At 48.8% G+C, this 25019-nt stretch overlaps 1 protein-coding gene across 1 annotated transcript in view; it reads left to right on the forward strand.

Annotated features, from left to right (window-relative positions):
* Positions 1 to 25019, forward strand: part of LOC139061011 (CDK5 and ABL1 enzyme substrate 2) — a 139122-nt gene that overhangs the window by 85014 nt on the left and 29089 nt on the right. The window contains exons 2-4 of the mRNA XM_070540426.1: positions 4252 to 4436; positions 6472 to 6607; positions 20748 to 20834. Of these exons, the coding sequence (XP_070396527.1) occupies positions 4252 to 4436; positions 6472 to 6607; positions 20748 to 20834 (408 nt within the window). The remainder of the gene's footprint in view (positions 1 to 4251; positions 4437 to 6471; positions 6608 to 20747; positions 20835 to 25019) is intronic.

Below are 25019 nucleotides of genomic sequence, written 5' to 3' on the forward strand. Positions count from 1 at the left end.
CGTATCAGATGTGCCCGTCGCGGTGGCTCTTTGCATTTGGCGTGGTACACCTGCTCTTTGGCTCCTGAAAGCCCAAACGCCATTCCCCTTCGAGGACAATTAGATCAGTAATTGATTACTTGGTAAATCGTTTCGCTGAGTGGTCCGACCGCAGCCGAAACTGCAATGATACAGCTCGGCGTGTCACAGAAGCTAATCTGAAGATATTGCGTTACGTTTCCCGCGTTCCAATCAGCGATTTGAGGTGTCGTCAGTGTATCAGATATGGTACGTTGGGCTTTGCTGCGTTGACTGCTTCCTTTCTACTCTTTTTTTTTTCTCGTTGATTTCTCGTAAGTGCTCGTAAGTCCGCCTAAGCAGGCAAGCAAAGTGCGCAACCGCGATCTCGGAATCATCATCATCATCAGTAAAACGCGTTGTTGGGCTAGTTGGTGCATAGCTCTCAATAGATAAAGCGCCAACAGTGACGGCACACGAGGAAGGTTCAAAGACAGGACAAGGCGCTATAGGTTGCTTAGCGCTTGTCCTGTCTTTGTTCCTTCCTAGTGTACCGTCGCTGTTGGCGCTTCATCTGTTGAAACCATCATCAGCTTGGCGTGGTCGAACCGTACATCGCCGACTCGGCCTGCAGATCGACGAATCAAACTCGACGTGTCGCGTGTACTCCGGATGGTTACACGAGGCTGCCGTGCGTGGGTGTGAAAGGGCGTATACATGTACGCATCCTCGCGGGCGTGATCGCTCGGCAGGAGACGTCGCGTCGGCACACTTGTGGGCGCGCGCATAACTTAAACGTCTCGGAATCAACTGAAGCATAACTGCGAGTCGGCCTAGTTGGAACAGATTCATCTTAAAACTTTTTGTGCGCAAACAAACAGGGACGAAGAATTGTGTTGCCCCTATTGTATTGTGCCTTGTGTTGCCCCTATTCTTCGTCCCTGTTTGTTTGCGCACAAAAAGTTTTAAGATGAGTCTCGTAATCCCTTCGACTTCGTCTGCTCTGCCGCAGCTCCGCGTCAACGCGACGACCTGTCCGTCGTCCACTTGTCCTGCTGAACGCCTCGCCTGCCGTGCCTGTAATGCTACATGTCTTTTTTTTAATTTCTTTAATGTGATCGAGCATTCGTGCGGCGTCTACATCAAGCAATAATAACTTCGAGGGTGATGATGATGTGGGTGTACGTATGCACGCGTTAATTCGATGAAGTGCGTTCACAGTTCTTGCAATAGCTATGCCTTACAGCAATCAGTGCGTGTCGGCGTGTACCGAACTGCGCGTATGTATATAACTGTCTACTTATTGGCTGCATAGCCAAGTGCATAAGCACGTAAATTGGCAAAACCAAAACAGCCGCACGGTTCATTGCGTAGGATTCCATGAACATTTCTCTAAGGCTTAACCATCGATTTCAACATATTCGTTGGATCTGCATGATTTGCTTTTTTTTACTATTTTTCTTTTTTCTGATAAGCCATCGAGAACTAGGGGAAGTCAATAAGTCTTGGAAGAAGAATAATTCAATCCCTATCACTTATTACCCTTCTACAAACCCTAAAAAGTCACTGTTACCGCGGGGACAGGCTTGGCAAGCCAGGAAAGACGCAAAAACGAATTACGGTTTGCAGAAGCCGCCTTGAAGTTCCCGTGACGTCACGGAATTCGATGCCGTCTGCTTGGATTTAGTTAACATTTATCGGTAAAGACGAACTAGAGATTATTCTAAAAGCGTATAGGGATGTTCCAAGAGCGAAATTTTCGACACGACTGCAAGCGATTTCGAATCGAATTTATCCTGAAAAAAAGAAGAGGCCAAAGTTAAAACACAAGTTTCAGGAACTCTTGCTGCCCCACAACGGTCCCCCCGAAATACGAGAAAGTAGATTGAAATTCATGACGTCATGCTGACGTATTACGGGCACCGGTATTCCGGCGGGAAATTCACAATATGTAACTTTAATTTTCATTTTTCGTTTCCAACATAAATAACCTAGCTTCTAAATTGAGGAAAATAAGAGTTTTTGAAGGAATAACTTTTCATGACTACTGATCTAGTGTTTTTATTTAGTGTTCTCCTGACCTTCGAAAGCCGTTAAGTGGCATTGCGCACAAGGACATTTTGAGGTTTGAGGTTCGCTTTATTTCACCACATGAGTACATTTGTGCCACAACAGAATGCACCGTTTATGGTGAGGATATAGCAGGATAAAATCTGCGTATCTACAGCTTGACTAGCCCCGCTCCGCTAGCCCCTTCACACAAATGCATCAACATGCGGTACAAAAGAGTGAGTCGTACGCAAAATTTGAAGTCACACTTCAAAAACCACAACGTGTAAACACTCAAGGTGTCATAATTACATGGGAAAGAAAAGGCATTCAAGGACACCATATTTAAAATTGAATTTTTTACGCTTTCGACGTGAACTGCCGTCTGTTAGTTTGAATTTATTTAGTGCATTGGGTAGGCAATACTGTAGTAGCTGTGATCCTTATATATGTAGCTTGTACGCGCGGCCGTGATGGGTGCCAGTGAACGGTGTGTCTTGTTCAACGCGCAGAGAGATTTAGAGTTCAGTTTGCTAATGTACGTACGTGGCGGCTGTTATGGATTAGTTTTGATCTAAATGCCGTTTGAGAGGTAGTATTCGTAGATAGTTTCAATTTTAAATTAAATCTTGCAAGTGATTCGCACGTATGCGCATTGCACGGTATATCTTTCGTCAATAGCTCTGTGCGCAGCACCTGGTGCACTGATTCGATGAACATTGTCCCGCTTAGATCACAATTGAACTGTTTTAAATTTTCTTTCCTTCCGTCAACAATCCAATTGTGGAACAAGCTTGATGGATCCGTTAGACGACTACCCACGGAACACTTTTCTGCAGAAGTGAACAGATATATATTCTGTCAGTATTTATTAGCGCTCTTAACTTTGATCTGCATTCTGTAGACCGGTTTTGCCTCGTTTGTGTGATAATTTAAACTGTTACATTCTGCGAACGTGTTCTTGTATCTTCGACGTTTTGTATTGACCCACCGCCTGGGGGGCAATGTCTCGTATGGAGGCAGCAGTGTTTGTAAACAAAAAAAAAGAAATGCAACTCACCCGCAATTCGATCTTTCGTGCGTGTACAGCGGAACCTTCCAGGTATGCACGATCTCCTCGCGTGACCCCGTGCAATTTATTATTCGTACACGGATCGATGCCGTCGCGATTCGGGGTTCCGTAAACTCCGCGACCTCGGTGCTGACCGCCGTTGCTATAGCTGCCGCTGCAGTACTTAAGAGGTAGCTTTAGCTCGGGCACAACTCCGATGCGGCATATTCAAGTACATGTAAAACGCAAAAACGTTTTGATGAGATAACCCCTTGACCGATTTTAATGAAATTTGTTGCATTTGGAGAGAGAAAGTAAAATTCTAGTGACTGTTGGAAGCCGAATCTGAATTTAGGGCTTGAATTTTGCTTTAAAAATTTTCAAATATTCGACGGTTTGAAAAAATAGAAGCACGAAGTTTACAAGTTCATAGCTCTGCATCAAGAACAGATATCGCCGTTCTGTGAACGGCATCCGTTAGGTCATTCAAAGCGGACAAATTCGATATGTCATTTTACATCGTACGTGAATTGGTTACGCTGTTTAGAAATTCTGCAAAAACTGTATTTCCGTATTACTAAATTTTTCTATGTTCACGTGTAACATACGAATTCTGTCCGCTTTAGATGTACTATTAGATGCAATTCCCAGAATTGTATTTTCATTTTTCGTTCTTGAGTTACAGAGTTGTAAACTTGATAGTTTCGTTTTTCAAAAATTTTCGGTTTTTGCCAATTTTTAATAAAAAAATGACGATCTAACTCAAAAATTCGGAACCAAGAGTCACTAGATTTTAAGTTTCCTTTTAAATGCAACAAACCTCGTCAAATTTGGCGCACTGGTTGCCGAGAAAAAACGAATTCTCCTTTTACATTATTTAGATACGAGCACCCGAGCTAAGGCTTCCTCTTAAGAGGAAGCTTTAGGGGTTCCGGTATAACACGTCTTGTTAAGCGAATTTCGTTCAACCGAGTTCCGGGACCCTGCAGCGTGCTTTCTTTTCCACTGCTCGTGCGCAGGGTACACAGCTTCGCCTCCGAGACTCGCACTGCAGCATGCTTTTTTTTCTTCCCCGCCTCGTTCGCAGGGTACACAGCTTCGCCTCCGAGACTCGCACTGCAGCATGTTTTTTTTCTTCCCCGCCTCGTGCGCAGGGTACACAGCTTCGCCTCCGAGACTCGCATCCGGCTGCCCTCGGTGAGCGGCAGCGGCGGCTCCACGAGCGGCAGGCGCAGGCCCCAGCCCGCCAGCGGCGGCCGCCAGCAGCAGTACGCCGCCTCCCGGAACCAGTCCTCTTCCGGTTCCTCGCACCAGGTCCGGGGCAGCTGCGAGAGCCTGGGTGCGTGATCGAGCGACTTTAACTGAAGCGCTGTCCGTACACGTACCTGCACCTTCTCTTCCCCTTCTTTCTCTTCCCCTTCTTTCTCTTCCCCTTCTCCCATTCCCCAGTGTAGGGTAGCAAACCAGACTATTGACTGGTTAACATCCCTGCCTTCCTCTATTCTTCTCCCTCTCTCCTGGGTGCGTGCCACGTGACAAACGTTATCGTCACACCCTTTTTGAGTCGTCAATTATGACGGCCTGTCTCAAAGTTACGCAATCTATACACACGCGGCCCGCGGGTTCTAGCGATTTGTTGGAAGGTGCCAGGGCGAAGTGGTGCAAGGGCGGGCCGAGATTAGTGTGGTGTCCGAGAGCCTGGGTACGTGCTACTTAGCATACGTACCGTGCCCTTTCCAGCTGCAGGTATATATGTTTCGTCGATGAACATATCGAAGTTACACAATCTTACACACACCGTGCGGTCACGCGATTTCATTGTTGATGGAGCTAGGGCGAAGTGGTGCAAGGGCGAGCCGAGATTAATTTGGTGCCGGAGTGCCTGGGTATGTGCTGCGTAGCTTACGTATCATGCCCTTTCCAGTCGCAAGTATTGATAGCCCGTCGATAAATGTCTCAAAGTTACAATCTTACACACCCCGCGCGGCCACCAGATCTCATTGTTGATGGTGATAGGGCGAAGTGGTGCAAGAGTGAGCCAAAATTAATGTGGCGTCCTCGTGTCAATTTTTGTTTGTGTGTCTGTTAACCATTCGCGCTTCGCGCAACAAAAACGTTGCTTGTGAACATTTCGAGGGTCCCACGTCATCTTTGGTCGTGGTTTAGCTCTTGACATGACTCTGATTTTATGTCAAACGTCTGAGCACCGTGTCGCACTATGCTAGCTTCTAGTCCAAAGAACACTCTATAGTTTTGGAGTGGGCATACATGGTGGTAATGAATATGATGACGACGACGACGAGAGGGTGGTGGTGATAGCTTTCACTAAAAAAACGCAGGTTTTGCGACAATAATTAGGACCCGTAAAAAAGAGAGCATATCTTGATCATTTAGCTTGCTACAGCGTGGATTAATCTATGTGTGGGGGTAGCTAAACTGAAGACAGATTGCACAAGAGCGATTGTCTGAGAACGCACGATACGGGAAAGCGATAAGCGATATTTATTTATAGCTTTCCTACGGAGAAAACAAAAAGCTTAAAGGATAAGGTCGCCCACCAATAAAATAGGTCGTGTCTCCGGCAGTTGGAGCATCGGAGCAAATAAACAAGCGATCCGGTTTGTTTGCCGCAGGCACACGCAGCCGCACTCGTAGGAGATTAGATTTGAATGTGTCGGTTCTGGGGTTTCACTGCGCGACCCCCCGCAACAGCAGATGTGCCCCCCTCACATTTGACTCAGCTATGCGTAATCTGCGAAGGAGTGTAGATGAGTGCGCGCGATAAGAATGCGCTTCATAAGGAGATACATATTCGGGGTGAGAGCGTCCTCTCCTGGCGTTGCAGTAGATAAGGTTGCAACGAGACCTCAGAAATCCCCTGCACGCAACTGCATCACACGCAGCCCCGTCAGTCCGCCTGCCTTTTTTTGTTTGCAGCGAACTGTCTCAACTACTATTCGTTGAACGCGTTCCAAGATTCTTTTCTGACACACGCACGCACTCATGCAGGCACACACATTCACCACACCGCCACCCACCTTTGTAATGCGAAGACATGGGCAAAGTGTTTACACACAACCGGAAAACTGGTGTAACAACAGTGCTTCGGCCCGTTGCCGCCATTTTCGAGTCGTCTGCCCTGCTTTCCTCGATTGACTTCGCCTTCTGGACGAAGCCGTCTGCTCGCCCTAGGGTCCAAAGGGCCGAGAAGTAGGTGTATGGTTATACAGCAGAGCCCGCGCAATTCCGTTAGCTTGCCGTAGTTATACGTTAATTGCCGTTGAGTTTTTCTTTTTTGTTTGTGGAGACACGTCATTCTGGAGCTGCTTGTTTGTTTGTTTTTTTTTTTCCCTTCGCGTTGCCCTTGGCCGCAGGTGGCGTTCCGGCGCCCATGCAGTACAGCCGCAGCCGACAGACGTCTGGCAGCTTCTCGGACAGCTCGCACTCGTCCTTCGAGCAGAAGGTCACCGCCAAGAGCAACAGCCGGGACCAACCCGTGCGCGATGAGAGGTGCGTATACATGCATGTGTCCCTATACCCTCTCTCTCTCTCTCTCCATGTTTACTCGCTACTTGCAGAACGAGCATGCGCGTAGAGTTTCCCCACAAGGATTGTGTCCAGAGAGGAGGAGGAGGAGGCTGGCTTGGGTCGGGGCACGTGACGGTAGCTCGTCAGTGGCTACGGCTTGGCGCTGCCGAGCTTCGATGTCGTTGGGGTGCGATCCCAGCCGTGGAGGGGGCCCGCATTTCATTGCGGGGCGGAAAGCGAAAAAAAAAAAAACGCTCGTGCAGCGTGCATTGGGTGCGTGCGCCTAAAAAAAAAAAAACGCCGTAGGGTACACATTAATTCAGAGGCCTCATTATACGGCGTGCTTCGTAATCAGATTGTGGTTCTGGCACGCAAGACCCTGGAGCTCGATTTCTTTTTAAAGAAGAGAAGAGGAAGATGGGGAAAAGGCCCATTTGCATTCTGAAGCGAAGATCGGTTACTTCATCAATGTGCACGTCGTTGCTTTGTTTTGTTTGTTTGTTTGTTTGTTTTCAGTTTGTTTTCCTCGTGAATAAGGGAATGATATTTACTCAGCCTATATATAGGTGCGAGGGCGTCGCGGGATCGAGTACATTGGAATGCCAAATTTTATATTCGGCGCATTTAGGACACCCGCTTTTTGCCAGATTTACAAAGTAAACGTGTTTTACCGGGAGCTGAACCACATGCACCGTGTACAGTGTTCCATATCTACCGCACAAGGTGTCGTTAAACGGATGGCTGCCGGATACCGGCCGCTTTGAGTGACCGCCAACTTGTTATATACATACGCTCTATAGATATATAAATGTATGTGATTTGGAAAGCTGCTTGCGTGCTTGCAGGAGGATTTCGCGCCTTGTCTATATACCCATCGCATTTCAAAGCTGTTTTGCTATAGAGGTGCAACGCCTGTTCCGGAAAGCGCAGGTACACCTGCTTGCTCGGGATTCCAGGGAAGTATACTTGCTCACCGTAGTCTATTCTGTCACGCGAACGCAACTGGGCGAGTAACGAGCATATGCGTGAAATTGTTTCTTACGTCGCCGTGAACCATACTGTGCGAAACTATCGGTCATCTCTCTCTCTCTCTCTCTCCGCTCTCCAAGGAGCGCAGCTGTGTACCTTTGTTCAACGAGCAATTGACACAATGCGCTGCGTCAGCATCGCCTCCATTGACTTGCCGAGCACAATCCACCTCGCTGCAGCCGTTGGTGGCGACGTCCCGAATTAGGTCACGGCAAAACGACGTCGCGAAGCCTAAACGCATGCGCGCTCTTCAGTGAATGAACAGTCTGGAAGCACCGCGCCACATTTTCCTTCACGTACGCTCGCAGTCGTATAGGCAAGCTCGATCGCCTATACATAGTATGCACGCGACGTCACATCCGCTGCTGTCGTCTGCTTCCCCTACCTTCCGCCATCTTGGGGAACCTTATCAACAGGCGCGCGCATAGGCCTATAGTATAGAGGCTAGACCTATAGGTTCCCCAACATGGCGGCGCCGTAAACCGGAAGTCGCGGAGTATCCTCGAATGACGTGCGTGCGTACTATGCGTACGCATAATCTTCGTGCGAACCCTTTGTACTTTTTAATGCAAATCGCCTTCGGTTCTTTTCTAAATCAGTTCGGAAGCGATTACTACGTAAAGCGTTAGAATCCCGAATTTAAAGCAGCGTGCATGTGTATCACTGCGTGGCAGTTTGGCTTAAAGCCCCTACATCCACGCGCGGCGGTGGCGCGCGGATGGAGGGGCTTTAGTTTGGCTCAAGCGCATCCTCAGTGCCGTCTGCTTTCGGGAAAAGTGACACCAATTTCATCCAGACGACGCGTTACGGCCCGCAGACGATGAATTGAGAAACCTCACTAGTTCATTTTCAACTAATTACGTCACGGCGCATATTGCAGTTTACGACTTGTAGCCGGTGAGGGGTCAAAATCAATCCGGCACTCTTCAGAGCAGATTGTCCCATAGACCCGCTGTATAGAGACGAATTATAGAGCCCGTGGATCGATCAGTGGGCTCGTTGGTTTGCTGCAGCTGTGAGCACTGTATACCTGAGAGTGTAGTAGCGCATCTTCGGAAACCGTTTTACTCGCGCTTCTTGCGTTTTCTTAAATTCTGAACGCGGCCGAAAGTTGGCCGTCGCAAAGACTCCTCACGTTACGACTCTGTTTTCTTCTTGGGACCGTTCCTCTTGGCGCTTTATGCGATCCCCCGTAGGAATAACAGACATGGCGAGTCTTGACAGCTAGTGCGCGTCTCCCACACAACGTGTTTCCGACCTTGGCCTTCCTCGGGCGTCACGTGACCGCGCCGTACAGAACCGCTTGTAAACAGATAAGAATTATGGCACGTGCTCCAATGCGGGGAGTTCTCTGAGGGCGGGACATTTGGGGACACTTGATGTTATAGTGTACGTGGACTTCTCTTTGTAAAAAAAATGCAGCAATACCTCATATCAGAGGTAAAAAAAAAAGTTTTTGTTTTAAGTTAGCACGCGGTCTCGCGCTGTAAAGTAGCACGGGTAATGAATGCCTCTCGTGGTCGACAAGTCACGAGTTTGTTTTTCCTCTCTCGGAAACGTTCCTCTTGGCGCGCGCTACGGTCGCCCGCAGAAGTAGACGTCACCATCCTGGCAGCACGTCTTTCGCAACGGATTCGCTACGCCGCAGTGGGCTTACCTGAACGTCACGTGACCGCGCCGAACAGAACCGTTTGTAAACAGGCATGAGTTACGACTGCGGGTCTGATCGGGGCAGGAACTCCCTCGTGTATGGACGTTCGAAGACACGTTGATGGCATAGAGTACTGCGGACTTTTTCCTTCTAGTCGGCACCATGGTAGACCCGGCGTATTGATAATACTCCCGGTAACCGAAGTATATACCTGGGCCGTGCAGCCACGTATAGGTAGTTTTCATGTGGCATCCCGGACGCACCTCTCACTGCGTTAGTACCCAAAGATGGCAGCCACGATGACGTCAATGAATTGCATTATCACGCGCACATTGTTTTGCCTATTGACGGTGACTGTTTTTCGCTGGTTTATCGCTGTTATGGCTTTGTCGTTCGACATAAGATGGGCCCATCGTGCTGTTATGGTGTGACGTTTCTTGATTGCACCCCTTCTGGACCTGCTAGTACCTAAAGATGGCGGCCACGATGACGTCTGTGCAAGCTATCTACACCTCGCAAATCCAGAAAAAAAGCGGCACGTATATGTTACTGCAGTTCATGAAATGGACGTACGATAGCGAGTGATGTTTTCGACGTACGCGTCCAGACGAAGGGACACTCCGTGTTTTCTCGCTTTTCTGTCTTTTCATCCCTTAAGCCCCTTACGCCTTGCATAGGGTATATAGCAAACTGGATGCGCGTCCAATTTCCTCGCATTTATTTTTTAATCTCTTCTGGTAATAGGGAAATCTTTCATGTTCGAACTCCCCAAAGGAAAGTAACACGGGATCAGAGTGTTAGGCCTACAAGTTAGAAGCTTGTTTTTCCCCTTGGAACTGTTCTTCTCATCGCGATCCCTCGCGCCAAAAAGGAAAAAAAAAAATGCATCATCATCATCATTCTCAGCGCGGTGTGGTTTCCCATACTAGAATAGACAGCACGATTGTGACAAGCTTGTTTCTCGCAACGGGTTCGCGGCCTTTGTCTTACCTGAACGTTACGTGACGGCACCAAACCTAACCGTCTGCAAACATATGCACGTTATGGCGCCGGATCCGAGGCAGGAACTGTATGATGGACGGACGTTCTAGGGGTACGTGATGTCAGAGTACGCGGGATGTCTTTCACACCATAGAGCAACAATCTTTCTCTTTACGAGCTCGCAAAATAAAATAAAAAAATAAGAAGAAAGAAAGGTAGGGGGCGGACGCGTCTTGAGTGGTGACTTCCACGATCAGCAAGTCGCGAGCTTGTTGACCCTCTTGGAACTGTCCTTCGGGCCGTTGTTTCGGTAGTTGCCCACAGACACGTCACTATAGGTCTGCCATGGCTCTTAGGACGTAGTCCCGCGCACGTTGGTCTTCCGTTGTTACGTCGCTAACCGTTTAAGTAAACAGACACGAAATGTAGTAGCATCGAACCGATGGCGGAAACTCCCTGATGGCTCTACGGTCGTGGACAGGGGATGCCATAGGGTAAGCGCGGACTTTTGCTCGCAAATAATGCGTCAATTCCTCATTTCTGAGCACAGGAGAAAAAAAGTTAAGTGTACGCAAATTTTCACTAGTGACTTGCACGATCAGTAAGTCACGAGCTCGTTTTCTCTCTTGCAACTGTTTCTCTCGGCGGAGCTCGGTTGGCCGTAGACGTCGCTAGTGATTCTCCCATGACTCATAGGACATATTCGGGACCTTGGTGTTCCTTCCTTGGAGCGAAAGATGGCTGGCTGTTTAGAACGAGAACGTGACGGCGCGAGAAATCGAAGCTTAACCGCCCTCTAAAGCAACAGGTATACGAAATGCGTACGAGCTTCGAAGCCTAAACTCTCTGACGGACACGTCTGTGGCCGTTCGACGTCATAGCCGGACGTTGTTTTGCAAAAGAAACTCTTCTCTGCGACCGCGGCCAAGAAATGAAGGAAATCGGGAAACAAGAAAGATGATGTGTAGTATTGATCGTCGTGAAAAATGCATAATAGCTCGACTAAGTTATATATATTACCTCCTTCTCACCAATTTTATGCAATGCAGCGTCATATGGGTCGCGTCAGTTAAACAAGAATAGAGAACCCTATACATAAAGCGCTCTCCCATTGTCAGCCTCCAATCGCCCATCGCGGGAGGCGAGCTTCACGGAAGGTTTAGGAACGTACTACAATGGGCGAGTCGGTGCTCCCTACACCGAAACAAGCAGCCGGCCCTCATTGTCGATTGGCTGCCCCACGCGCTCTATCCCATGCTGCACCGCGCTGAGTTCGTTAGGTGGAGCATAGTAGTCCGTTATTAAGTGCGACGCTATACGCTCCTGCTATTTATATCGCACTGCGCCGCCTCGCCGTACACAATAGACGCACATCGCATCGGTCGCGGATTTACGGCAGGTGAGGGCCAAGTTTAGCGCCTGCGTACATGGCGCAGTAATGGCGATGTGGCATCGTCGCGTGCCAACTGTCCGTAATAAAATTGACTAGTGGTTAGGAGTGCCGGAACAGGAGTGCGTCATAAACACGCTTAACGCGGCGATAACGTATTTATAGTATACGCGCGCGCGAGAGAGAGAGGTCGATATGCAAAGACTCCGGATGCACGCCTTCGGTTCTCCTGGCGTGCGAGTAACCTTTTGTCTCGCTTCCGGGATCGCGGGCCAGGCGATATATAGCACGAACGGTGGCTCTGTACTGTGACTCACGCTCCTTGGAACGCGACCGCTGCTGTCTCGTAGCAGACGACAAGACCTGCCATCTTTATTACCTTCTGCCTCTTTTTTTCTTTCTTTCCTGTTTGGTCGTCGTCTGCTTCTGCGTCTGCTGCTGTTGCTTCTGTTGCCAAGACACAGAGAAATGTCTCCTTCGCCGTCTGTACTACGCGTAACAGCCGCTCTTTGGAGAACTCGCGCGGCCTTGTTTTTTATGTTATTTCTTCTTATTTGTATCTCTCTGCCTACTCATACTTAGCCTCTTATTCCTTTTATCGTTCTTCGTTGTACGTACCGAGCTAAGGCGCTGTCATGCCGATAACCACGGCAGTTCTGAGAACTGCAAGCGATTGAGCAAACGGCTTTCTTGCTGTTCTCTGTCAGCTTCGTTTTCTTTGTGTTTTTCTTATTGTGCGCTCGTTGTTCACCGCGATAAGTGAGGCAGGCCCTGTGCCTGACCTGTAGACTGTAAACCCAGCCTCCCATTGTCACGGAGACAGCATTGCGCCAAATCTCCGCCAAGCCGCAATTGCGGTCGTTCATATCACCGACGTAACGATAACGACGATGGGACCCTTGAACTGCGATAGATTTGTCCCTTCAGACGGCTTGGCGCGTCTGCTTCAATGTGAAAGCAGCAGAAAAGTTGAGTGGCTGCATGCTAGTTCGCGGAAGAGTATGGTACTGCTCACGTTCTTAATTCGGATGTCTTATAACCCTTCGTTTAAATTTGGGAAAGCGTGGGTGATCACGGCCGCTTACATCCAGCTTATGTGAGTGCGCCGGGTTGCATCCTTGTAAGAAGGCTCTGACAGCCTAAATACGGACAGAAAAGAAGTTGATTTTTCTTTCCCAATTAGCTGCGTATGGGTTTAGATTTCACGTGTGTAAGTAATGTCCGCCTCTCTGAATAATCCAGCTCAGGGACTAGGATTATCGTTTCTGCAACAGGCGGCCTTCAAAAAGAAAGTCCGAGACACTTCAAAATAATACAAACTAAAAAAATAGTGTGCGATACGAAGGGATGCTGAAGCATTTTCGCGGGCCATTTTCATCTTTCGCGCTTCGTCCGTGGTTGGGCAGCGCGAGCGAACTCGACGTCGCTCGTCTAAATGATGGATGCTGTGTGTACAGGCCATTTTCAAACGCGCCGATCGACGCTTACGCGGAGCGCCGATAGGACGTGAATTATAGAACGGCCTGCATGGTATCGTAAATATGCATCCGTGTTGAACCGTTCCTACCCCCCCCCCCCTCAAACCGCTGTAATGCCTCTGTGCGTCTTGCTTAGAGCAGGTGTTTACAAGAAACGCGTCGCGTTTTGGTGGAAAAGAGCTTTTCTCTCTCCCTCTGACCTCTATCTCTTCTCGCTCTCTCTCTCCCCTCTCTTTTCTCTCTCTCTCCTTGCTCTTTCTCCTCCCTCCTCTCTTCTCGCTCTCTCTCCCACCTTTCTTTTCTCTCTCTCTCTCCTTGCTCTTTCTCCTCTCTCCACTCTTCTTACTCTCTCTCCCACCTCTCCTTTCTCTCTCCTTGCTCTCTCTCTCTGTTATCATCAAGTGCGCGTTTTCCGCGTAGCTAACGCGCAGCATGGCGAGCAAGAATCGCTGCGGCCGCGCATTGAAGCGGCAAGGTTTTCAGTGCATGTAATGGTCCAGGGTGGGGTCGCCTACATATGTATGTAACAAGCCGCCTCTCCGTGCGACTAAACGCATGTGAAACTTCCCGATGGCGCCGCGGAAGGTACGTCACAATTCCGTGCAGCACTGCGAAAACCGCGAGACGGTGAAGACATGCTCTAACGCTGCACTATAACAGTGCATGCCGCCGGTTCCTACCGCGGTTCGATTCGTGGACTGCTACGATGCTGGGTCGAAAAGGAATGGAGACAGGGGACGTCTACTTTGCGTTACGTCATAGAAATTTATTTAACGCAAAAGAGAAAAGCTGCCCACCTGAATACCATCCGTGGGTGTTTGTATACGATCCGCACCTTAGATCTTTGTAGAATTTCGTCGAGCGTTAAACGCTACACGTGTGCAGTCTTAGTCAAAAGTTTCTAGGCCGCAGGAGTGCAGGGGCACGTTGGCGTTCGGACGGGTGGAGAGGCTCCGGAAGTAATTTTTCACCCTCGAAAACTGTGGGTGGTGAGAAAAGAGTGCCCCCTTTCCTTCTCGACAACCTTAGAGCCCTTAATTAGCGCGCACGGTGGACTTAAGACATTTTAAAAATGAATTGCAGATAACGTGCATGCTTCGCACGTTGTATACCGCAGGGCAAACTTTGAAATTAAAGAACAAACCAACAAACATAAACAAAAAGCGACCACTGTACTCGATACGCCCACAGGCACTGCAAATAGACCAGTAATTACCGGTAATTCAAATACAATTGCAGCTAAAGAATCTCAGGGCTCTCTGCATCGCACTGCCCACAGAGTTCGTAATATGCCACGCGAAAACGAGCGGGCCTCATTTTTTTTTTCGGTATACGACTGTTACGTCAGCCGCCGTTCGTGATTTCGGCTTGAGGACGCCGTCGAATTCAGCCGGCTCCTTAACGTCCTTTTTTCGGCCACCGCATCGCGGTCCTCGGTCGTATCCCTTTGTCACCTCGGACGACGATCCCTCTGACCCCTTCTTCCCGGGACCACGAAGAACGAAAGGCGACATTTTTCTCCTCTCTCGTAACCTTTTCTTGTTCTCTTCTATAGTGTGTCTCACGGTCCCCACATATCTGAATCCTGCTGAGGAGAGGAGTCGTCGAACACGGTTATTCTTTAAAGTGCACGCCGCCGCCAGCTCGTTATCGGCAAAGCCGTTGGTCACATCCAGGCGTTTCATTGAGTGAAAGCAACTGAGTTCGACACCGGCGCCTCGGGGTAGTTTCGGTGCTTCTTTGGCGTCGATGCTCCATCAGAGCCAGGGCGGCCAGGCCGGGGTGCTTTGAGCGACGGAACCCGGTTGATGACACCGGGGGAACGAAAGTGGGCGCCGAAAATTGGCCGAAGAATGCCTTTTCCTTTCTTTCTTCCTTTCTTTCTTTCTTTCTTTCTTCCTTTCTTCCTTTCTTTCTTTCTTTCTTTCTTTCTTTCTTTCTTTCTTTCTTTCTTTCTTTCTTTCTTTCTTTCTTTCTTTTTCCGCCGCTAGCTCGGCGGGTACTGCGTGGGCGTGGAGTGCAAGCGGGCGACGTTGGGAGAGGCGAGCGAGTCCTCTCAAACGCAAAACATCTGGGACCCGTTTGCACGCCCTGCATGCTCGTTTCGGCTAGCGTCTATCTCCGTCGTTGTCTCTCCAACGACAACCGTCGTCACAGATGACGATGGTTGTTTGAAGACAACGTAAGCGCCATAGCGCGCGAAACTTTTTTTATACTGTATATAAAACGTGCCTTGCACGCAAAACGACGAGGAATCGGAATGCGTTATCGCCAGAAGCGTACCAGAACGTGATATTTCTTCGTTCGTTTGTATACGCGCTAGCTGATGCAAGATGACCGACGCAGTTTTGTCTTAATGATTAAGCATTTCTATGCTTTACCGAACTACGAAACCTGTCCATCACGCAAGACTAATCACTGTAAAGAAATTAATGCATAAATCATTGTTTCTATGAGTGCTTCGTGGAAATGTTTGGTGATGGTGGAATAATAGCCACCTCTAGAACCACGTGTAGAGCCGACTTGGTGCATTGTAGACATCAGAAAAATTCCGATTTTGCGAAATTTTATTTCCGAACACGCCACTTCCTTGTTGCGTTTCGGTGATCGCTGGATGTGCCTTCATTTGGGGTGTTTCTTCATCGACCAAAATGCCACCGATCTATGAGGGCTCATGCGCATCACGTGGCGCAGCATGGAGAGATAAGTAGTCAATGACTTGATAAGGAGTGGTCAGGGGTTATACGGGTCTCATTACGATTGATAGTGGTTCATTGGTTCATAGTGGTTCAACATTATCGGATCGATTCCGATAATGTTAATAAGCACTGATAAGGGTTGATCAGTGTCGGATCAAGTCCTGTAAGGTTGATAAGGACCGATAAGAGTTGATAAGGGTCGGATCGTATCAGATAAGGTTGATAAGGACAGGTAAGGGTCGATAAAGACCTGATCGATTGCTTAAAGTTTTCTACCGACCGATAAGGGTTGATAAGAGTCGGATCGAGTCCCATAAGGTTGATAAGGAGAGGTAAGGGTATATAAGGGTCGGATCGGTTGCATAAAGTTTGATACCGACCGATAAGGGTTTATAAGGGTCGGATCGAGTCCGATAAGGTTGATAACGACTGACAAAGGTTGATAAACTTCATAGTTGTCGGATCAAGCTTCATAACGTTCACAATGACACCGGGCTGCATGGAGATGAGCAAGTGGCGCAATGCTTACGCACACCTAGACAACTAGGCATACCTAGACAATTTTTTTTGAACGTCTGTCGTTTATAACGTCGTTCTTTTCCCTTTTTCTTTCTACCCGCATTGATAGTACGGATACCATACATCCCATGGCTCGAATATGCGTGTGGGATCTCTCTCTCTCTCTCTCTCTCTCCCCTTCGTTGCTGGAGTTCTGTATAGCCCACTCCCGTTTTCCGCTATGGCATTAGCACTCGGGCTGGCAGTTCTGCATTGTAAGTTTTTTAGAGGAACATGCACGACAACCTGCAGTGACTGCCTCGTTTAAACAGTCCGTTATCGGCTTTTGCTTCACGACGGTAGCAAAGTTTCGACTGAGCCGGGTAAGTTGGTGAGCCACGGCAGAGATTCCGTCTACATTTGCGTTGCACATTGCTTTCCATCCTTTTCAACATTAACCATGAAGATCAGACTATGTGGACTACTCATTCTGGATATCACGTCACGCGCACACTTTAAATCGGCGAGGAGGACCACGGCGCTCGAAGGAAATGACTGTGCCGGCCTTTCGTGACCGTAACTGCTGGGTGCTGGGTTTAGCTACTGAATCGAGCTCATACATTAAAGAAGTTGACTGGCGATTTAGCGGCAAATGCGAGAGAAATGCGTTAGGCATTACGTCGCGCCTCATTTGGAGGTCCCGGATGTACGAGTTAAAACCGCTTTCAGCGCATTTGCAAAAGTGTTTTTCATGAGCCCACTCAACAGCCGTCCTGTCTATTCGAGGACCGAAGTGTAAGTGGTGACGGTCCCGTGAAGACCACCGTCGGTTGCGCAATGTATGTATATATGACTGGATTTCTTTTGCAATGGGACAAACGTATTTATAAGGATGAGGAGCAAAACTTGGCAGTCATCTTCAGTTTACTTGTCCAACCGAAACTGTTGAGCAAATATACAGAAGATTGCAGCGAGGTAGTGCTTCTCATTCTTCTTATATATTCATCCATCAGAGAGGGCGAGCAAATCAGAGATGACCAGACGGCGAATTCGATAACGTCGTTGAACTCGACGGCTTCCGGAAGAACGCTTCGTGAAGTTGGTTGGAATTGGCTTCGGCTTTCCGATCGTCGTTTACTGCACGCAACTACCGGAGGCGCGGCGAGGTCGCCGCCCAGATCTGTTTATTCTTCGTCGCGAGTGGTTTTCCGTTTTCGCGTACGCATATATGCAAACGAAACTACACGAGACGGGACCACCTTGGCCGAGACCAGACCAGACTCGACCAGACGGCGTGTCTGAGAATGAGGAGAGGAGGAAAGAAACACGCTTGGCAAGGCGTTTTGGTTTTTGCTGCTGCCAGTACTACAGCATTCTTTTTCTTCTTCTTTGCACTCTTTCTCTGCTGATGCTGTGCGATGGATGCGGTCGGGTATGTCGCGTCAAGGCCCGCGTCAAGGCAGCCGGCGTTTACGGAGTCCTTGAACTCGCCGTATGCTTGTGGGGGGATCTACAAGCGACTGCGTACCGGCGGTTATTTGGCGTGGCACGCTGGTGGGCGCTGTCAAGAATGGCGAGCTGCGAAACAAGATTGCCACACAATTACGACAGGGCGACACGACGCGCACCTCTCCCTCTCCGTCGCCGCAGCTGGGAGGCGTTCAAAGAAGCGGCCTTTGCGCTGGAATCCGCCGCCTTCCACCCGCCCCTTCGACATTGTGACGGAACTAGTTCGGTGCGTGAACAATGATTCCGGAGTTCCCCAACGCGGAGCTGATTTGACACGCATGGACAAGCTGCCGCGGGAACGACGTATTTTTATGCTTCTCACGCTTCGGCGAGGCACGGAACAACGAGCGACCCTCGATCGGCGTCGATAGTTCCCGGAACGGCACCCCGCCAACGCCGTCGTCGGGCATCAGAGCGCGGTTGCCTTTGTGTACCTAAACTGATCTTCAGAGCAGCTGCGAGTTGGTGATGAGTAAACGAACAGTCGCCGCGTCGTATGACCGGCGGATCGAGTGTATAAAAACTGTGGTTGTGCGAATGCTGAGGACACTTCTCTTGAGCAGTCATGTTAGACTGAGTCACTTCTCTCATGCAGTCATGTTGGACTGTTACTCTTTTTCTCAAGCAGTCATGTTAGACTGATTTAATTTCTGTAAATAAACCCTTTTTCCTCGTTCTCGATGAGAAGCAATTCTTCACTTCATCAACGATCTCAGCGTAAATAAGTTGGACGACGGCATGGGCCAGCTACCTTCGAATTCATGCCGCACTCCAATCTTTGCAAAGGACCACGGACGATGGGATTGAGCCCCCAATCCTGACAGCGCTCGAGCAACAAAGCACGAGCTGGCCGAGGCTAGCAGAATCTGTGAGGCATGATACGAGCAGTACAGGCATTGGGAACATTGGTTGCGCTTACTAGACAATCACATGAAAGAAGACAGGACAGGCTTCTTTCATGTGATTGTCTAGTAAGCGCAACCAATGTTCCCAATTACAATGAACCAACTTGCCCAACAACGCATCCTGCTCAGTACAGGCATGCAGGCAGAGAGAGAGACAGAGAGAGAGAGAGAGAGAGTAAGGCAGACACAGGCAGGGAGACAGAAAAACGGAGAGGCAGAGAGATGGATACAGACAGACGGAGAGACAGACAGACAGACAGACGGACGGACGGACGGACAGACAGACGGACGGACAGACAGACAGACACACAGACAGACAGGCACAGACAGACAGGCACAGACAGACAGGCACAGACAGACAGGCACAGACAGGCACAGACAGACAGGCACAGACACACAGGCACAGAGAGAGAGAGAGTCAGGCAGACACACAGAGAAGGATCGACAGGCAGAGAGACACACTCAGAAAAGGACCGACAGGTGGAGGGAGAGACACTCAGAGAAGGACCGACAGCCAGACATAGAGACACTCAGAGAAGGACCGACAGGGGGAGAGAGAGAGAGAGATCAACAGAAATACCCATACAGAAAGATAAAGACAGAAACACAGAGAAAGACAGACAGACGAAAACATAGATACAGACAAACGAAAATATAGATACAAAGAGGCAGACGAAAATATCGATACAGGCAAAGAGAGAAATACGGACTTAGATACAGACATACAGACGTGGGGAATGAAGCAAACTTGAAAGGTAACTAGGCTTTGTCCAGTTTGCTATCCTGCAAGTGGGGAGGGAGAGTGTAAGAGAGAGACAGATAACGTGAAAGTTAACGTCAATTACACGCACTGTGCGAGTTACTACAGGGCATACCCACAGTCGAGCACTGAAGTCTGCCCCTTTCATGTGCTGTAGAATAATAGCTCATGTGGTCTTCCGGGCCGATGAGCTTTTAGGCCATACTCCTCTACTTCGATAAGAGGCCGTTAGTCCGGTCTCCGGTCTACTCGAGGCACACTGGGGGTCCATATTCTGTCGAAATTAGTTGTGACGTTTATTTGAAATTGTAGACATAATAAGAAAAATGGAAATGAAAGTATAGACAAAAAGGCAACTTGCCGCCGCGGTGGGACGCTTGTGCACCGTACTTTGGGTGCACTTAACGAGAAACCCGGGAGCTCGTCACAATTAATCGGCGCCCCCGATGCATTTTCGATGCGCTGCATTTTAATACGACCGCATCCTTACTCGGGCCAAATGCTCTGTAACCGCCGTATTCTTGTCCAGTTCCCCGTAGTGGGCGAACGCAATTACTCGAGGAAAAAAGTGGGCAAGCAAGAGTAAAATGGTTGTCCTCAAGTGTGGGTGAATTTCGCTACCGCAGTATATGATTTCAGAGCCGAAGAAATCGCTGGTCTGGCTGTTGTATCTTTAAGGCGAAAGCCTTGGATCTCTGTTTCAAGGTCGTGTTGTGAGGTACAGAAAATACCACGTGACACAAGGAAGGCCAAAAGCGAACCACAGCATGTCCAGCCGTGTAAAAGAGATGATTAATGATTAGCAAAGTTAATTAATGAATGATTAGCGATTCGATTAAGATAGATTAAGGTGATTAATGAGGATTAAGGTGGATGATGGAAGATAAAGATAGGTTAGAGAGGATTAAAGTGGATTAAGATGATTAATGAGGATTAAGGTGGATGATAGAAGATAAAGATAGGTTAGAGAGGATTAACGTGGATTAAGGTGAATTACAATAGGCTTTACAAGGCTTTCGCGTCTTTTAGGCGACAGCTGAGGACACCTCGGAATAATTTCTTTTTTCATCTAGTTTTAGCACGCGCGCTTTAACGGGCGCTAGCGCACCTACGGCTGTCCCTAATCTTCTTATCGAATTCAAAGCACACACGTATAATCCTGAAAGATGAAAACTTAGAACAGCGTTTCCAACTGTTTTTTCTTGTGCCTTTCTCTGTGCAGGGTGTACATGGTCAGCGCCAAGCGGGCCCCCGTGGTCGTCTTCTCCGCGCTCTCCTACAACCGACGGAGCCTGCGCAGCAGCGCCAAGTACGTCACACGCCCGCGCGCATGCGCGCAGGTTCTCATGGCCGCCATGTTGCAGATCGACTGCGTATCCGCTTCCCAGCCCGCGGAAGGTGTCCAAAACTGACTGACGCCTCTACGATACTGTCGCCACGTGCATGTATACCATGTGTCTTCTTTAGTTCGAGCAGACTTTTTTTCTTTAATCGCATGGAGCATAACATCGCCATTCGGCCTGTTCAGGTGAATTACCTGAAGAAGTGGACATTGCTTGCTCGGCATATCGCAATGCCCGCTTAGTTATTTAAACGGGTTGACTAATTAACATGAAAATACTCACTTTAGGACACATGTTTAAATTTCGAATATGAAGCCAAGCAGTAGTCTGCGAAGCGGAATTCCTAAGGCCGTGCCCCCCCCCCATCTTCACTTTCGAGATTTACGTGCTTAATGCGCTACGAAAGGCATTGACGTTCCAGTTGACAGTTGTCGCAGATTTAGGGGACTGATGTCTCTGAAGCAATGCTACAGTCTTAGCGTCCCCGTCTCAAAAAGCCCAGCTGTAGACCCATTTGATGTATGCGCACAGGTCCCAAAAGTACTTTCGGTTTTGTACCCTCTGGGACATCTCGCCAACTTTAGCGGGGGACGAAGTTAACAAGCGTTCCAATAGACCTCGAAATCTATGGGACCCACAAGCTGGCACAAGTGTTTGGTGCTTTGTCGAAATGTTGCTTCATACGTTATATCTTCACTCCAAAGAATGCGCGAAAAAAAAAAAGCTACACACGTGAGCCTGACACAGGACGCATGTTTTTCTTACCTTTGGGCGCATGGGTAACGCCCTTGAGCTAGAGAGTGTAAGGACCGCATGCTCGCCATAACGAAATGAGTTTATTGGTGGCTGTCTTAAGACGCACAAACGGAAATTGACGAGCTGCACCGAAAAATAAAGAAGCAAAAAATCGTAACGTCACGTTTGGAATGCATCGCTCAATATCAAGTTACGTACGTTATATATACTGACAGCGAAGAACATCGGCTTATCACGAAATCCCTGGTCCGTGTATGATACGACGAAAGGCGAGACTGCTAACACAGCGCGAGCGCCGCTGTCCCCCCCTCCCCCCTGGCATACCCAACCATGAATATATGTTTCCTACTGGTTTAACTCACGAAAGTTGAAATCAAGAAAAAGAAATGGGGCATGGGCAGGACATGTAATGAGGAGGGAAGATAACCGATGGTCATTAAGGGTTACGGACTGGATCCCAAGGGAAGGGAAGCGCAGCAGGGGGCGGCAGAAAGTTAGGTGGGCGGATGAGATTAAGAAGTTTGCAGGGACGACATGGCCACAATTAGCAGATGACCGGGGTAGTTGGAGAAGTATGGGAGAGGCCTTTGCCCTGCAGTGGGCGTAACCAGGCTGATGATGATGATGATGATGATGATGATGATGATGACTGGTTGAACATCTTGAAGGGGCAGCGCGAGATGACGAAGACAGAAGGCAGGAACACACAGAACAACGCTGTGTGTTCTTGCGCTTCCCCTTCACGATGTTCAACCAGTACCAACTCGTCCAAATGTCGATCCTTCGACGGTATACGTTTGCTAACCCAGGAAAGAGGTGATACGTGTTCCGGAAGCGATTCCCATTTATCCGGGGCGGCAACCGAAAAATTGCCAGCGCGAACCTCCAATCAGAGGCGACGCGCATAGCAACACGCGAGTAGCCAAGCCGCCCGGGTGCCTGACAATGGCGCATACGTGCTCACAGAACGGGCCGGAAGCAACGAATTAAGTTGCAAATTACCTACAGTCGACAGTGCTGGACGGAACGTTACCGCTGTCTGAAACCGGCACATCGAGACGTAGAAAAGGCATAAACGAACCGAGCCGGCCACATGAAAGAACAGAGCGCTTGTGTCTTCCTTTCTGTGTTGCGCTGTACCAGTTTTAGAATGCAATATATGCGAACTCGCACAATCCTCAACCCTATAGTGAACAGACCACTGTACTTTTTTTCTTTTTTTTGACAAACTTGGGCTGCCGAAACCGCGCTATACCAGAAGTTTTCCCGTGGTCAGAACAAACGCACTGCTGCCATACCGCGGAGAAAAGAAAAATGGCCTTAATGTATGCCTACGTAGTAAATTATGATTTGAAACATCTTGTTGAAAACTATAGACAGCGCGCGATGATCTCACAAACTCGCGATTTAGGGCACGCTGTGACGCGCTCGAGTATATATATATATATATATATATATATATTTATTTATTTATTTATTTATTTATTTAAACGTGCCCACAGAGTTTAATGTCCGATGTACACCTCCAAAGCGGGGGCCCGAACTACTTCTATAACGCTTTTCAATAAATTCGTGAAGGACGGTGGGATTGAACGTCTTGTCTTCCGGCACAGCGTGCGTATAACCCAGTGCTCAATTACCACCCGCGGTCACGCGATGCCTCGCGCGCGCGCTTCTGTCGTACACCGAAAGGTCGCCGCTCTTTCGAAACGCCTATATGACGCTTGCGCCGCGTGCCAGTTTTATCGCATTCTTCGATCGTGGCAGCTACGTACGCAGCGATCTGAGACGCCGCGTACGGTTGAACTTGCCTTCAGAGTCGCCTCCCCCCCCCCCCCCCCCACCATTCCCACATTTCTCGTCAGTCGGATACCTATAACGAAGCGGGCGAGGTTCGCATGTGCAATACTATCGCACTACTAAAAGAGAGACGGCCTGTCTAACTCAAGGGTTCCTAGCTAAATGCTATGCGGAAGAAGATCGTCTGCCTGTTTGCGCCGCAAACCTGCTGCTTTTTCCTGAAAAGGACGTTTCCCATTTTTTTTTCTTTTTTTGTGTGTGTTCAAGACGGGCGTCTCTATCTCTTCGTGCTCTTTCTGTGAAGGTTTTTTTTTCTTCTTTTTCTTTATTTTTTTTCAGTTTCCCGACGGTGTCTATGTGTCTGCATTTTCTTTTCGTGTCTCATATACGGAAAGCCGGCGTGGAAACATCCTGCGCTGACGAGAGCGCACCTATATAGTTTATAATGCGCTTCTCCAGCGCAACGGAGGAAGCGCGCGCCATTGTATGTATTCTTTTTTTTTCGGCTCGCGCCTTGCTCCGCGATTATCGTTTGCAGCGATATAAACAGCGGCGAACGCGGTGCGGTCGTGTTGTTTTCCGAGTTGGCGCCGGGGACATCACGGCCCCCTTTTTCTCGGATGGTGGCGCGGTTGCGCTTTTTTGCTAATGGTGCGGCGTTAGCCGCATGTCTGGCAACATGTTCCGCCTGAGCGGCACTGTCCGTGAGCACATAACTCGCTGTCGCCGTTCCATTGCACTGTAAAATAATTTACACCCTTAAAAGTGAGAACGGGTCTAAATGTGTCTAAACTCGCACCCTTCGGGTGTCGGTTATATAAATCACACCCCAAGGGCGTGAGTTGTAGACACGTTTACACCGTTTTTCACTTTTGTGTAAATTATTTTCAAAGTAGCGTGAAAAAAAAAAAACGCGACAAGACGACGCGACGAGTCCTCCTCTCGATGCGCATCGAGATGCACCCTATAGGCGTTTGGCCCTATGAGTGCCTCCATTTCGGGAACACTATTGAAGCGCCCGTGTATACAGTACGTTTGGCTCGCGTTAAAGAACTCCAGGTGGTCAGAATGAATCCGGAGTTGTCGTCCTCGTCGTCGTCGTCTGTACACACATTACGGCGTGCCTCATAACCAGATCGTGGTTTTGGCACGTAAAGCCTTAAGCTTTTTTTTTTAAATCATTCTTTTTAACGCTATACATACTTCAGACGTTGCGCATAACGCATGTGCGCATCCGGGTTGCTTAGTCGTCCCAGAATTCGATTGATTCCGGAATCATTCCGTGTTTGCTAGCTCGAAATGGGGAGCGCAATGACGGCCAAATGTGTGTCGATTTGAACGCGACTGTGCCATATTTTTTGGGACGAATCGGAATGGAATGGGAGGTGACTTCGTTTCCGTGAATAGTTTACCAATTTTCAAACGCTGAAGCACCATGTGTCACGCAACGGGGACACAGATTTATTTCTTCACGCATAATTATCGTTCTGTTGAGAACAAACACAACACTTACGTCGTCGAGGGCGTCACCTTGTGGCACGTCGCCAGAATTAAGATATAGAGAGAGAGAGAGACAACGGATTGCTAATGTGTGG

Source organism: Dermacentor albipictus, chromosome 6, assembly GCF_038994185.2.
Source record: "Dermacentor albipictus isolate Rhodes 1998 colony chromosome 6, USDA_Dalb.pri_finalv2, whole genome shotgun sequence".
NCBI lineage: Eukaryota > Metazoa > Arthropoda > Arachnida > Ixodida > Ixodidae > Dermacentor > Dermacentor albipictus.